This window comes from Oncorhynchus masou, chromosome 23, assembly GCF_036934945.1.
Source record: "Oncorhynchus masou masou isolate Uvic2021 chromosome 23, UVic_Omas_1.1, whole genome shotgun sequence".
Lineage (NCBI taxonomy): Eukaryota > Metazoa > Chordata > Actinopteri > Salmoniformes > Salmonidae > Oncorhynchus > Oncorhynchus masou.
The window spans coordinates 8693273-8707765 of NC_088234.1; the positions used below are offsets into that span (position 1 = coordinate 8693273).

The 14493-nt window shown below is 43.9% G+C and overlaps 1 protein-coding gene across 1 annotated transcript in view; it reads left to right on the top strand.

Moving 5' to 3' along the window:
• Positions 1-11490, top strand: part of LOC135511240 (uncharacterized) — a 41342-nt gene extending 29852 nt beyond the window's left edge. The window contains exon 6 of the mRNA XM_064932864.1: positions 2729-11490. Coding sequence (XP_064788936.1) covers positions 2729-3957 — 1229 coding nt within the window. The 3' untranslated portion in view covers positions 3958-11490. The remainder of the gene's footprint in view (positions 1-2728) is intronic.
• The last annotated feature ends 3003 nt before the right edge of the window (positions 11491-14493 follow it).

The following is a 14493-nucleotide window of genomic DNA, read 5'->3' on the forward strand; positions in this document are numbered from 1 at the left end:
CTGTATGAGATGTGTCGTACTGTATGAGATGTGTCGTACTGTATGAGATGTGTCGTACTGTATGAGATGTGTCGTACTGTATGAGGTGTGTCGTACTGTATGAGGTGTGTCGTACTGTATGAGATGTATCGTACTGTATGAGATGTATCGTACTGTATGAGATGTTTCGTACTGTATGAGGTGTGTCGCACTGTATGAGATGTATCGTACTGTATGAGATGTGTCGTACTGTATGAGATGTATCGTACTGTATGAGATGTATCGTACTGTATGAGATGTATCGTACTGTATGAGATGTGTCGTACTGTATGAGATGTGTCGTACTGTATGAGATGTGCAGTACTGTATGAGATGTATCGTACTGTATGAGATGTATCGTACTGTATGAGGTGTGTCGTACTGTATGAGGTGTGTCGTACTGTATGAGGTGTGTCGTACTGTATGAGGTGTATCGTACTGTATGAGATGTATCGTACTGTATGAGATGTTTCGTACTGTATGAGGTGTGTCGCACTGTATGAGATGTATCGTACTGTATGAGATGTGTCGTACTGTATGAGATGTATCGTACTGTATGAGGTGTGTCGCACTGTATGAGATGTATCGTACTGTATGAGATCTGTCGTACTGTATGAGATCTGTCGTACTGTATGAGATGTGCAGTACTGTATGAGATGTATCGTACTGTATGAGATGTATCGTACTGTATGAGATGTATCGTACTGTATGAGATGTATCGTACTGTATGAGATGTATCGTACTGTATGAGATGTGTCGTACTGTATGAGATGCATGGTGGTCACACCAGATACTGACTTGTTTTCTGGTCCACGTCTTTATTTATTTGTATTTATTTATCTGACCAACATATGCAGATCCAGTCGTGTTAAATCCATAATATTATTATTATTATTATTTATTCTTTACTGATTTATATACAGTGGGGCAAAAAAGTATTTAGTCAGCCACCAATTGTGCAAGTTCTCCCACTTAAAAAGATGAGAGAGGCCTGTAATTTTCATCATAGGTACACTTCAACTATGACAGACAAAATTAGATTTTTTTTCTCTCCAGAAAATCACATTGTAGGATTTTTAATGAATTTATTTGCAAACTATGGTGGAAAATAAGTATTTGGTCAATAACAAAAGTTTATCTCAATACTTTGTTATATACCCTTTGTTGTCAATGACAGAGGTCAAATGTTTTCTGTAAGTTTTCACAAGGTTTTCACACACTGCTGCTGGTATTTTTTGGTCTATTCCTCCATGCAGATCTCCTCTAGAGCAGTGATGTTTTGGGGCTGTTGCTGGGCAACACGGACTTTCAACTCCCTCCAAAGATTTTCTACGGGGTTGAGATCTGGAGACTGGCGAGGCCACTCCAGGACCTTGAAATGCTTCTTACGAAGCCACTCCATTGCCTGGGCGGTGTGTTTGGGATCATTGTCATGATGAAAGACCCAGCCACGTTTCATCTTCAATGTCCTTGCTGATGGAAGGAGGTTTTCACTCAAAATCTCACGATGCATGGCCCCATTCATTCTTTCCTTTACACGGATCAGTCGTCCTGGTCCCTTTGCAGAAAATAGCCCCAAAGCATGATGTTTCCACCCCCATGCTTCACAGTAGGTATGGTGTTCTTTGGATGCAACTGAGCATTCTTTGTCCTCCAAACACAACAAGTTGAGTTTTTACTAAAAAGTTATATTTTGGTTTGATCTGACCATATGACATTCTCCCAATCTTCTTCTGGATCATCCAAATGCTCTCTAGCAAACATGTACCGGGCCTGGACATGTACTGGCTTAAGCAGGGGGACATGTCTTGCACTGCAGGATTTGAGTCCCTGGCGGCGTAGTGTGTTACTGATGGTAGGCTTTGTTACTTTGGTCCCAGCTCTCTGCAGGTCATTCACTAGGTCCCCCCGTGTGGTTCTGGGATTTTTGCTCACCGTTTTTGTGATCATTTTGACCCCACGGGGTGAGATCTTGCGTGGAGCCCCAGATCGAGGGAGATTATCAGTGGACTTGTATGTCTTCCATTTCCTAATAATTTCTCCCACAGTTGATTTCTTCAAACCAAGCTGCTTACCTATTGCAGATTCAGTCTTCCCAGCCTGGTGCAGGTCTACCATTTTGTTTCTGGTGTCCCTTGACAGCTCTTTGGTCTTGGCAATAGTGGAGGTTGGAGTGTGACTGTTTGAGGTTGTGGACAGGTGTCTTTTATACTGATAACAAGTTCAAACAGGTGCCATTAATACAGGTAACGAGTGGAGGACAGAGGAGCTTCTTAAAGAAGTAGTTACAGGTCTGTGAGAGACATAAATCTTGCTTGTTTGTAGGTGACCAAATACTTATTTTCCACCATAAATTCATTACAAATCCTACAATGTGATTTTCTGGATTTTTTTTCTTCTCATTTTGTCTGTCATAGTTGAAGTGGACCTATTATGAAAATTACAGGTCTCTCATCTTTTTAAGTGGGAGAACTTGCACAATTGGTGGCTGACTAAATGCTTTTTTGCCCCACTGTACATACATCACCAGTCAAAGGTTTGGACACACTCACCCATTCCAGGGTTTTTTAAAGTTACAAACAATGTAAAAACCCACCAAAATAACTGATGGTAAGGAGCATGTAAAACATCAGCCATCCCCTCCGGCATCATTCTACATCTGTCTAAAGGCTGTATAGGTAACCTCTGCTCCTTCTCTCCTTCCCTCCAGACTCCCTGCAGCTTTCTGTCTCTGAAGAGGAGGTTCCCCCTGAGCAGCAGCACTGTGAGCAGGAGTGGAGCCCCAGTCTGGGGCAGAAGGACCCAGAGACCAAACAGATTAAAGAGGAACAGGAGGAAGTCAGGACCAATCAGGAGGAAGAGAAGCTTCAAGGGGTGGAGCCTGATATCATAGGGTTCATATTCTCTCCTTCCTGTGTGAAAAGTGAATGTGATCAGGAGGACCAAACCCAGACTGAGGAGAACAGAGAGAGAGACTCTAAACTAGTGGATCTCAAACGTTCTGGCACTGTGACCCACCTAAAGGGTCTCTACATTCCCTGTGACCCTCCAGATAATCAAAACTATGCCTCCAGCCGCAGCTCAGCCGTAAGCAGGGACACAGTAGGACTTGACAGTAGTCCACCATTGGATCGAAACCCACCAATGGGGGAACATTGTTCCAAACCCAGCACCACGCCTAGAAAAACTCACAGCTGCCGTGACTGTGGTGAAATGTTTGCTCTGAAAGCTGACCTGCAGAGACATGTGACTCTCACCAAGAAGAGACCCAGTGAATGTCGGTTCTGCAAGAAACGCTACAACTCCACCTGTAAACTGAAGGCCCACGTCCGACTCTGTCACAGTGGTAAACCCTGCACCTGCCCTGTTTGTGGAAAGATCTTCAAACAAAAAGGGCATCTGTCCAGGCACATGAGGATTCACACAGGAGAGAAACCATTCAGTTGTGGTGACTGTGGGAAAAGCTTCCGTCTGAAGGGGCATCTAACCAGGCACAAACTGATTCACACAGGGGAAAATCCATTTAGCTGTGGTGATTGTGGGAAAAGATTCAGTCTCAAGCAGCATCTCACCAGGCACAAACTGATTCACACAGGAGAGAAACCTTTTAGCTGTGGCGACTGCGGGAAAAGCTTCAATCTCAAGAAGACACTAACTGAACATATACGGACTCACACAGGAGAGAAACCTTTTAGCTGTGGTGATTGTGGAAAAAGCTTTAGTGTCAAGAAGACACTAATTGAACATATACGGACTCACACAGGAGAGAAGCCATATAGCTGTGGTGACTGTGGGAAAAGCTTCAGTGTCAATAGGAACCTAACTAAGCACAAACTGACTCACACAGGAGAGAAACAACATGGCTGCTCAGTCTGTGGTAAAAGATTCATTCAGAAGACTAATCTGCTGAGGCATGTCAAAAACAACCACAAAGAATGAAAACAAGACAAAGGAACAAAGAAAGTAAATGAGGACATAGACACAGAGAAGGGACTAAGAGAGTATTGAGATACACCCAAGATCCCCTGTGGACCAACTGAGGACATAGACACAGAGAGGGGACTAAGAGAGTATTGAGATACACCCAAGATCCCCTGTGGACCAACTGAGGACATAGACACAGAGAGGGGACTAAGAGAGTATTGAGATACACCCAATATCCCCTGTGGACCAACTGAGGACATAGACACAGAGTGGGGACTAAGAGAGTATTGAGATACACCCAAGATCCCCTGTGGACCAACTGAGGACATAGACACAGAGTGGGGACTAAGAGAGTATTGAGATACACCCAAGATCCCCTGTGGACCAACTGAGGACATAGACACAGAGTGGGGACTAAGAGAGTATTGAGATACACCCAAGATCCCCTGTGGACCAACTCTAACTGGTTCTCCTGATCCTGCTCAGTCCAATATCACAGTAATTATATAATGTGGCTGTTGTCTGAACAGGTAATGTTGCTGCTCTTTGTGTAGGAAATGGACAATCTGCAGTTCAGACAACCACCAGTTTTTAGGTGAACAACTGGGAGATGGTGTTGGAGAGTTGTAAACACTCACATTCATAGACGGATATCAAATTTGCCTGTTGCGACTTCGTTCCTTAAAGGAAGCATCAGAGGTGTTCTCTACAATGCAAGATTTAGTCAGCTAGAGATTTAGTCAGCTAGAGATTTAGTCAGCTAGAGATTTAGTCAGCTAGAGATTTAGCCAGCTAGAGATTTAGTCAGCTGGAGATTTAGTCAGCTAGAGATTTAGTCAGCTGGAAATTTAGTCAGCTGGAAATGTAGTCAGCTAGAGATTTAGTCAGCTAGTTAACTAAATAAACGTTGTATGGAGAAAGAGAGAAACACCAAATGGGCGAGGTCTAATTGACTCAACGACCAAACAACGTAAGTAAGTGTAGATTTCTTAATGAACCAGAGGATCTCTAGGTATTTCTGGTTGATTGTCAAAGTGATCTGTTTCATTGACCCCCCTCTGCAGTTCAAACAAGAACAAAGTGGGAAACCTGCCACTGTTTTGGTAAACAACTGAGGGAAAGGGTTGGAGAAATGTAAATATTCAGACACATCTTTGGATGCCAGGACTGATCACCCATGAGATCAAAATAATAGTTTTAAACATATTATGTGGCTATGCAGTGTTTGGTTGACATTTTAGGTTCATATGTTTTGTGTTCTGATGGGGGGTATGACTGTCCAAAGTCCAAAATTCGATGTACCAATCACAGATTGCCCCTTAAAACCCCCTAGAGTTGATTGACAGTTACATCACAGGGCGACGTCATTTTGAATATAGAATATCTCCCTGTGTATTTATTATCGTGGTTGCTGCTCAATCCCCTTTCCTCTTTCCGCCGACATGAAGTGTGCAGCTATTCAATAACACGGATCGTGAAAGAGGCCTTTTTCTACACAGGAGAAGCTCTGGACAAGAAAATATTCACAGAATCATGTGTTTTAAAAATCCCAAACCGTTGGTGCTACAAACTAATGTCACCAATGTCGAAAAGGAGAGACTTTGTTTGGTTGGCTCTATGACATCTACAAGTTTTAAGTGTCCTCTGAACTCTGTCACGGACTACGTCGTTTCCAAGGGGTGTCACAAAAACCGACTGTCCCGACCAAACCGTTGGTGCTACAAACAAATGTCACCAATATTCAGTGGTGTAAAGTACTTAGATAAAAGTACTTTAAAGTATTAATTCAGTTTTTTTTTTTTTGGGGGGGGTATCTGTACTTAGATAAAAGTACTTTAAAGTATTTATTCAGTTTTTTGGGGGGGGGGTATCTGTACTTAACTTTACTATTTATATTTTTTGACAACTTTTACTTCACTACATTCCTAATGAAAATAATGTTCAAATTCACGCACTTATCAAGAGAACACGTGGTCATCCCTACTGCCTCTGATCTGGCAGACTCACTAAATATAAATGCGTTGTTTGTAAATAATGTGGGAGTGTCGGAGTGTGGGAGTGTCGGAGTGTGGGAGTGTCAGAGTGTGGGAGTGTCGGAGTGTGGGAGTATCGGGGTGTGGGAGTGTCGGGGTGTGGGAGTGTCGGAGTGTCGGGGTGTGGGAGTGTGGGAGTGTCAGAGTGTGGGAGTGTTGGGGTGTCGGAGTGTACCCGTGACTATCCGTAAATTTTTTAAACTAGGAAATGGTGTCGTCTGCTTTGCTTAGTAAAAGGAATTTGAAATGATTTATACTTTTACCTTTGATACGTAAGTATATTTAGAACCAAATACTTTTACTTTTACTCAAGTGGTATTTTACTGGGTGACTTTCACTTTTTACTTGAGTCATTTTCTATCAAGGTATCTTTACTTTTACTCAAGTATGACAACTGGGTATTTTTTCCACCTCTGCCAATATTGAAAACTCACGAATGCGAAGGTGTCGGTTGTTGTGCTTTACAACAAGCTCCAGAGGAGTCGTCTGAAGGTAACCCAGGTAACCCAGGTAACCCAGTACCAGGCTGTATAATGTGTAAAAATCAAGAAAAACCCATGAATGAGTAGGCGTGTCCAAACGTTTGACCTGTACTGTATATACACACACATACGTATTCAGACCCCTCAACTTTCTCCACATTCTGTTACGTTACAGCCTTATTCTAAAATGGTTTTAAATAGATGTATTTTCTCACACAATACCCCATAATGACATCACAATACCCCATAATGACATCACAATACCCCACAATGACATCACAATACCCCATAATGACATCACAATACCCCACAATGACATCACAATACCCCACAATGACATCACAATACCCCACAATGAGATCACAATACCCCATAATGACATCACAATACCCCACAATGACATCACAATACCCCATAATGACATCACAATATCCCACAATGACAAAGCAAAAATAGGTTTAGACATTTTTGCAAATGTATAAATACCTTATTTACATAAGTATTCCGACCCTTTGCTATGAGACGTAACATTGAGGTGTATCCTGTTTCTATTGATCAGCCTTGAGAGGTTTCTACTACTTGGTTTGAGTCCACCTGTGGTAAATTCAACTGTTTGGACATGATTTGGAAAGGCACACACCTATCTACAGTACCAGTCAAAAGTTTGGACACACCTACTCATTGAAGGGTTTTTCTTTATTTCACGAACCGGCTCAAAGCCCGTAACAAAGGGAGACAACGTCCCAAATTGACACAGCCTCTGCGTCCCAAATTGACACAGCCTCTGCGTCCCAAATTGACACAGCCTCTGCGTCCCAAATTGACGAGGGGTTATGTATTCACACCTCTACCTGCACCAACCAACCTCCTCCCCAGACCTCAGCAACCTTTGCGCATAGGAAGCAATATTTAAGAGGAAAGAAAACAAGACCAGGAGGGAACAGACAGGAAAGATAGACGACAACCCCAACCAATGGTCAGTCACGTAACATGGCACAAAAGACCACAACAGCTACAAACTCCAACGAAACGAACATCAGGGTCCTTAATTTTTACAACTCCCAACGATTCATAGTCACTTCCAACGATTCATAGTCACTCCCAACGATTCATAGTCACTCCCAACGATTCATAGTCACTTCCAACGATTCATAGTCACTTCCAACGATTCATAGTCACTTCCAACGATTCATAGTCACTTCCAACGATTCAGTCACTCCCAACGATTCATAGTCACTCCCAACGATTCATAGTCACTCCCAACGATTCATAGTCACTTCCAACGATTCATAGTCACTTCCAACGATTCATAGTCACTTCCAACGATTCATAGTCACTCCCAACGATTCATAGTCACTTCCAACGATTCATAGTCACTTCCAACGATTCATAGTCACTTCCAACGATTCATAGTCACTTCCAACGATTCATAGTCACTTCGCACGATTCATAGTCACTTCCAACGATTCATAGTCACTTCCAACGATTCATAGTCACTTCCAACGATTCATAGTCACTTCCAACGATTCATAGTCACTTCCAACGATTCAGTCACTTCCAACGATTCATAGTCACTTCCAACGATTCATAGTCACTTCCAACGATTCATAGTCACTTCCAACGATTCATAGTCACTTCCAACGATTCATAGTCACTTCCAACGATTCATAGTCACTTCCAACGATTCATAGTCACTTCCAACGATTCATAGTCACTTCCAACGATTCATAGTCACTTCCAACGATTCATAGTCACTTCCAACGATTCATAGTCACTCCCAACGATTCATAGTCACTCCCAACGATTCATAGTCACTTCCAACGATTCATAGTCACTTCCAACGAAACAGAATCACTAATTTCAATCATTTAACCTTGTAGTGTTCAGCCATCTTCAACAGCTGTTCTTTAGTACATAATTCTAACAGCCCCTCTGATGGAAAGCGAATGAACTTGTGTACATGAGACACCATAGTCATAAGTAAATAATCTTGCTCAACCCCTCTGCTGAGCACATCAGACCACAACCAGAGAAATGACAATCACCCTGATCACCACAGAAGAGAGATGAGATACGGAGCTTCCCCAAACCTACAATAACTCAACCCTAGTCTTCGTGCAGATTTGCAGTGGGAATTTACGCACTGTAGCCCGCTGGCAAGGAAAAACTCCCCAGCATGCTGGCAAATTCCACCAAGCCACGGATGTGCCCCCGAGACAACTGCTCAGTCCACAGACACCACACAAGAATAACAAACATTTAACCATGCCAAACATGTCCAAAAATGAAACACGTCGCGTTGTCGAAACACACAAGCCTATCAGGGGTAAAAGGCTATAGCTCCAGGTAGCAAGTTCCACTACCCTACCCAAATCTCCCACCGAGGTACACAGCCGATTTACTCACCTCCTCAGACTGACTTCCCAACAGAAAGCAGAACAAGAGTTCAGGCTAGGCAGGGCCTGGAAACTAACCATTATCTCTCTCCAACACAGCACACAAACCAAGCAGCAAAAGCAACCAATACTGGGCCTATCAAACACAATATGCAAACCAAACACGTACCTCCACGGTCTCCCAAACCAATAGTTCAAAGATCCCGGATGAGCCCCCACTTGTCACGAACCGGCTCAAAGCCCGTAACAAAGGGAGACAACGTGGAGATAAGGAGTAACAAAATATATATTTATTAACCAAAGCAACTAAGGAAAATATACAATGGTGTGTGTAATCAGTAATCAGTAGTGTAAGTGAGTGTTTTGCAGGCATGAATGTGATAATGCAGGGTGTTGAAAGGTGCCAATGCAAACAAACAAAAGGCCACCAAGAACCACAACACAATCTACAAAGGTGTCTGCATGGAGAGTCTCCTCCATGAATGTGGAAGAGGTCTATTTATCCTGGGACACACCTGGCCCAGGTGTTTCCCATGTAGCTGACGACCCTCCCCAACTCCGCCCACCGGCATCCTAACAAGGAAACAAGAACAAAGACAGAATACGGCAGACAGAGTGGGAGGGTTGTCACATTTATTTTCACTATTTTCTACATTGTAGAATAATAGCGACATACCTGACCTGTGCAGCGACATACTCAACCCAAATGAAATGGTTTTGGATGAGTTGGAGAGCGGAGTGAAGGAAAAGCAGCCAACAAGTGCTCAGCACATGTAGGAACACCTTCAAGACTGTTGGAAAAGCATTCCAGGTGAAGCTGGTTGAGAGAATGCCAAGAGTGTGCAAAGCTGTCATCAAGGCAAAAGGTGGCTACTTTGAAGAATCTCATCTCAACTGTATTTTGATTTGTTTAAAACTTTTTTTGGTTTGCTACGTGATTTCATATGCATTATTTCATAGTTTTGATTCTACAATGTAGAAAATAGTAAAAATGTAGAGAAACCCTTGAATGAGTAGGTGTGTCCAAACCTTTGACTGGTACTGTATATAAGGTCCCACAGGTGCATGCCAGAGCAAAAACCAAGCCATGAGGTTGAAGAAATTGTCTGTAGAGCTCCGAGACAGAATTGTGTCGAGGCACAGATCTGGGGAAGGGTGCCAAAACATTTCTGCAGCATTGAAGGTCCACAAGAACACAGTGGCCTCCATTATTATTAAATGGAAGAAGTTTGGAACCACCAAGACTCTTCATAGAGCTAGTTTCACGGCCAAACTGAGCAATCGGGTGAGAAGGGCCTTGGTCAGGGAGGTGTCGAAGAAACCGATGGTCACTCTGACAGAGCTCCAGAGTTCCTCTACGGAGATGAGAGAACCTTCCAGAAGGACAACCATCTCTGCAGCACTCCACCAATCCGGCCTTTATGGTAGAGTAGCCAGACGGAAGCCACTCCTCAGTAAAAGGCACATGACATGATAGTCCACTTGGAGTTTGTCAAAAGACACGTAAAGGACTCTCAGACCATGAGAAACAAGATTCTCTGGTCTGATAAAACCAAGATTGAACTCTTTGGCCTGAATGCCAAGTGTCATGTCTGGAGGAAACCTGGTACCATCCCTACGGTGAAGCTTGGTGGTGGCAGCATTATGCTGTGGGGATGTTTTTCAGCAGCAGGGACTGGGAGACTAGTACAGTGAGATCCTTGATGAAAACCTGCTCCAGAGCACAGGGGAAAAGGTTCACCTTCCAACAGGACCCTAAACACACAGCCAAGATAATGCAGAGGTGGCTTCGGGACAAGTCTCTGAATGTCCTTGAGGGGCCCAACCAGAGCCCGGACTTGAACCTGATCGAACATCTCTGGAGAGACCTGAAAATAGCTGTGCAGCAACGCTCCCCATCCAACCAGACAGGGCTTGAGAGGTTCTGCAGAGAAGAATGGGAGAAACTCCCCAAATACAGGTGTGACAAGCTTGTAGCGTTATACCCAAGAAGACTCGAGGCTGTAATCGCTGCCAACGATGCTTCAGCAAAGTACTGAGTAAAGGGTCTGAATACTTATGTTACGGATACCAGTATCCTGTGTGTGTATCCTGTGTTCTTTTCTCTCCTTCTCCCCTCACAGGTGAAAATCATCACTCCCCAATCAGTCACCAATCCAATCATCAATCAGAAGACACACCTCCTCCTGTTTCCGACCCTATCACAGTTCCTTTCCCTTGGTTTAAAAACCCTGTCAGTTGTTTGCTGTAGAGCTCTATCTCTCTGTAAATGCCATGTCTGTAGATCTCTCTGTTTCACTCTCTTTATGTATTGAGCTATCTTTTGTTTGAGCACTTTGTCATCACCTGTGAGTATTGTTTTGGTTATGGTGTTTGTGTTTGATTGCTGGTGGGAAAAGAGGAAACCAAGACAAGTCGCCCATGGGCATACACTACCCGTAGGTAGACTTTGTTAAATACACTAGTTAGAACTGGGCGGACCACCCACTGTATTTTTGGTTAGTTAGTTAGCTGTTGTTAAAGTAGGCTAGTCTAGCTTAGGGGTGGTTTTGAATACTTATTGTTTCTTTCCTTGGGTCCAGCTCAGCCCCTTTTCCTGCTCCCCCCATTACCGTGTGTTTATTAATAAACCTTGAGTTTGACGGTAGATTTCAGTTGTCCTGGTTATTTCGTTCACACTTTTACTTTGTCACTATTATAAATTGCATGAGTTATGTTACGGGTCTCATTACCATCCCCCCTAGACTGTCGGGCCAAAAGGAATTCGTAACATAAGTGGAGCCTCGTCCGGGATTTGTCATAACTGACACCCATGCTGCTCATGTAGATTGTTGTAGCGGTATAGTTCAGTGTTGAGCGTCATAGCTGAAGTAGCATTAGTGTTTGCTATTTTCGTTGGCTCTTGTGAAGTAGTTTAAGATGGCTACTTTTGATTTGAAGTCCTTTTTGGATAACCCTTCGTGGGAGGTTTTTGACAAATGTCGTAGAGTTGATTTAATGACCTTGGCTGACCATTATTCAATATCGATTCCGCAGAGTTTAGTTAAGGCGGAGGTTAAACAGCTAGTGTTAAATGTATTGTTGGAAGAGCAGGTGCTTGTGTTACCGCTGCCTGAGCCTACTACCCCTGTAGGGGATGTTGCTGCTCCTGTAAGACCATTGGTGTCTGATAATGAGGGAGGGGCTAAAACACCAGCCACATTGTCCCGTTTCGATCCACTCTCCCCACTGTCAAATGGTGATGCCAGGAGGGATGTCCGTTTAGCACAGTTCCAACTGGAGGCGGAAGAGAGAGCCCAAATTAGGCGAGAGTCTCTCCAGTTGGAGATGTGTAAATCCCCCCTAGACTGTCGGGCCAAAAGGGATTCGTAACAACTTATGTAGATGTGATATTTCAGTTATTTGCTTTTATTTTACATTTAAACAACAACAACGTTTTTGCTTTGTCATTATGCGGTATTGTGTGTTGATTGATGAGGGGAAAAAAACAACAATTTAATACATTTTAGAATAAGGCTGTAACCTAAACAAAATGTGGAGAGAGTCGAGGGGTCTGAATACTTTCCGAATGCTCTGTATATCTCCTAGTTGTAGGACAGACACTTCAAAACCTTGTTCCCGATGATTTATTTTTTTAACTGTCTCTTTTTTTTTTTTGCCATTTATGAATGTGTTATTCAATGCGTTGATCTGGGCTATAGCAGAACAGGACAAATTCTGTTTCATCAAATATTATTTATTTTTATTCCTAAAATGTCAAATCAATCTTAAAACAATTCCAAAATGTTAGTTTAGTAGAGATTGATATCTAAGTGCTGAAACCTAAAGGGTGAACATGGTCCTGATAGAAACTCTCTCAAGCTGCTTCCTCGTTCTGAACTATTACTCAGCTTAGTACCGGTGCAGTAATAGCACCAAGCGACCACTAGATGGGGGTGTACCACTACATAAGGAAGTGTAGTGTCCTCTACTGTGTAATATATTAGCAGTCAACACAGAACTAGGCTTCTGCAGCCACAGACGAGCTTTTGAAGTCAACATATCTACTGCGTTTTACACTGTAATTTAATCTCACGCTAACACAGTTGAATTGTGTGTGTGAGTGAAAAAGAGAGGGAACTGTGTGTGTGTGTGTGTGTGTGTGTGTGTGTGTGTGTGTGTGTGTGTGTGTACGCTCCGATACAATGTGTCTTTGTGAGTCCTTGGCATGCGGTCAGAACTGTTTGGATATCAGTGAAAGGAGAGAGTGAATGAGACAAAGAGAGGAAGGGTGGTGAAAGAGGGAGGGAGAGAGTGAGAGAGAGTGAAAGATGGGGAGAGAGAGAGAGAGAAAGATGGGGGGAGAGAGAGAGAGAGTGAAAGATGGGGAGAGAGAGAGAGAGTGAAAGATGGGGAGAGAGAGAGAGAGTGAAAGATGGGGGGAGAGAGAGAGAGTGAAAGATGGGGGGAGAGAGAGAGAGTGAAAGATGGGGGGAGAGAGAGAGAGAGTGAAAGATGGGAGAGAGAGAGAGAGAGTGAAAGATGGGAGAGAGAGAGAGAGTGAAAGATGGGGGAGAGAGAGAGAGTGAAAGATGGGGGGAGAGAGAGAGAGTGAAAGATGGGGGGAGAGAGAGAGAGTGAAAGATGGGGGGAGAGAGAGAGAGTGAAAGATGGGAGGGAGAGAGAGAGAGAGAGAGAGAGTGAAAGATGGGAGAGAGAGAGTGAAAGATGGGGGAGAGAGAGAGAGTGAAAGATGGGGGGAGAGAGAGAGTGAAAGATGGGGGGAGAGAGAGAGAGAGTGAAAGATGGGGGAGAGAGAGAGAGAGTGAAAGATGGGGGGAGATGGGGGAAAGAAGAGAGAGAGAGTGAAAGATGGGGGGAGAGAGAGAGAGTGAAAGATGGGGGGAGAGAGAGAGAGAGTGAAAGATGGGGGGAGAGAGAGAGAGAGTGAAAGATGGGGGGAGAGAGAGAGAGTGAAAGATGGGGGAGAGAGAGAGAGAGTGAAAGATGGGGGGAGAGAGAGAGAGTGAAAGATGGGGGGAGAGAGAGAGAGTGAGATGGGGGGAGAGAGATGGATGGGGAGAGAGAGAGTGAAAGATGGGGGGAGAGAGAGAGAGAGTGAAAGATGGGGGGAGAGAGAGAGAGTGAAAGATGGGAGAGAGAGAGTGAAAAGATGGGAGAGAGAGAGAGAGAGAAAGATGGGAGAGGGAGAGAGAGAGTGAAAGATGGGGAGAGAGAAAGATGGGGGGAGAGAGTGAAAGATGGGGGAGAGAGAGAGAGTGAAAGATGGGGGGAGAGAGAGAGAGTGAAAGATGGGATGAGAGAGAGAGAAAGATGGGAGAGAGAGAGTGAAAGATGGGGAGAGGGTGAAAGATGGGAGAGAGTGAAAGATGGGGAGAGAGTGAAAGATGGGGGGAGAGAGAGTGAAAGATGGGGGAGAGAGAGAGAGTGAAAGATGGGAGAGAGAGAGTGAAAGATGGGGGGGAGAGAGAGAGAGAGTGAAAGATGGGAGAGAGAGAGAGAGTGAAAGATGGGAGAGAGAGAGAGAGAAAGATGGGAGAGAGAGAGTGAAAGATGTGAGTGAAAGATGGGAGAGAGAGATGAAGTGCGGTGAAAGAGGGAGGGAGGAAGAGAGAGCGAGTGAAAGATGGGAGGGAGAGA